Raw genomic sequence first — 1,872 nt, forward strand, 5'->3', positions numbered from 1 at the left:
TCCAATCCAGTGTTTTGGAATACTTTTTGGTGTACACAACACTAACAAACACATTGCGTTTACATGTTTTTTATAATCTTACTTCCATGAACAAATTTTGGCTTTATACTGGGAACAATCTAAAAAATATTTWAAGCTGTAATTTTCAGCAGCTCACACACTCATCTGCTGAAAAAGTGAACAATTAACAGCGAGTAATAAAATGTCACATTTTGTTTCTTGTAATTTTACTCAGTTTCTATTTTAGTGAGTGGAACAGTCAGGAGTTTAGATCTTACTTAATGTACTAAAGAGACTGTAACATATTTTTTTTCATTTAGGACCTACACGTATTTTACTCAACATTTGTTGGGATAGGCTCCACCCCTTCTTCATTTACCTTGAGCAGTAGTCAGAAAATATTAAGAATACATATTTAAATCWTTACTTACTTGAACATACAGGGTCTTCTTGAATCCTTCAAAGAAATAATGTCTCTTTGCTTCATCTCCTCTCATTTTGATGTATGCTKWTTTGGCATCATAACCAAACTTCAGAAAGTCTTCATTTTGATCAAACAGGATGCAGGTTGGAGTCTTTGGGGTGTTCAGTCCATATTCTGCTCCCCATCTCTTTAAAAKGGGATCACTTTCTTCCTCTCTGGCTGTGATACTGTAGGCATATCCACTGTAAGCAGTACCAAAGTCTATGGCTATAACATAGGAGTCAACCATTGTAGTATCATGTCCTACAAGTCAGGATGAAAACCAGAATACCAGAGGGAGCACTGACAGCAATTTTTTTTTTTATCTGGCAGCTCCTCCTCCCTGGAGCTGTTTATCTGCTCAGACTGGAAAGGTTGGTTTCACATTCAGAGACTTCAGTCTAATTTTTAAAAGAGATTTATATCCTAAGATTAATTTCTGACATTTATTCCTACCAATTTATAAACTTGTGATATTGTGAGATTTTTTATTTGGAGATCGAATACCATTAAAGTTCCACAGTGAAAACAAWACTCTCACTGTAACATCGGTTRCAGTGAGACGGGCGGGGGAGACATGTTCCCCCCAATATTGGAGAGAGTCACATTCGTCCYCCCCAATAATTTCGCCGCAGTTGTGAAGAATTTTAAAATCTTCCACTCGCGTGCTTTTATTTTGAAGGCGCACAACAGCGCATTGGCAGAGCGCTTCCTCCCCCTCTCCCTTCCCGCTCTCAAAGTAAAGGCAGCAGTAGACGTAGTCATAGAAACTCCGTTTGAATGAGGTGAACTGTGTCGGGAATGTTGCCTTGAATATCACTCCTTTTTAACATCTTGTTGTCAGTTTACCTTCATAGAACTAAATATTTTTGGTTAAGCCGTTTTAATTCTGGGATAGTCACATGTCCAAAATTGTACTGCTGCTAGTCTTGTCACAATGATTTAGAATGAGACCGAAACAGCTGCGAAATTAGCCTTTTTATTATTTAAACGAAAGTGAGCAACACCTGATCATACTCGATCACTTAACATGTTTCATTCATCCATCCATCCATTTTCTTTACAYCCTTGTCCCTTAGTGGGGTCAGCTGGTGCCTATCTCCAGCTAACGTTCCGGACCATGCACTTACACTCACACCTATGGACAGTTTGGAGAGACCAATTAACCTGACAGTCATGTTTTTTGACTGTGGGAGGAAACTGGAGTAGCCAAGCCAAGCCAAGTTTATTTATATAGCACTTTAAAACAGTTCCACTGACCAAAGTGCTGTACAGCCACATAATTAAAACAAGTGAAATAAAAATTAAAAGCAGACTAACACCAAAAATACAATCACTTAAAATGAAGACACACAATGCAATACAAGAACATACCCAAATATGCAGTCATAATAAATATCACAATAAGT

At 37.8% G+C, this 1,872-nt stretch overlaps 1 protein-coding gene across 1 annotated transcript in view; it reads right to left on the reverse strand.

Moving 5' to 3' along the window:
- Window positions 1–1,872, reverse strand: part of LOC103460800 (uncharacterized) — a 48,591-nt gene that overhangs the window by 9,314 nt on the left and 37,405 nt on the right. The window contains exon 9 of the mRNA XM_017303480.1: window positions 668–691. Coding sequence (XP_017158969.1) covers window positions 668–691 — 24 coding nt within the window. The remainder of the gene's footprint in view (window positions 1–667; window positions 692–1,872) is intronic.

The sequence above is a fragment of the Poecilia reticulata genome, unplaced genomic scaffold, assembly GCF_000633615.1.
Source record: "Poecilia reticulata strain Guanapo unplaced genomic scaffold, Guppy_female_1.0+MT scaffold_296, whole genome shotgun sequence".
NCBI classification, from domain to species: domain Eukaryota; kingdom Metazoa; phylum Chordata; class Actinopteri; order Cyprinodontiformes; family Poeciliidae; genus Poecilia; species Poecilia reticulata.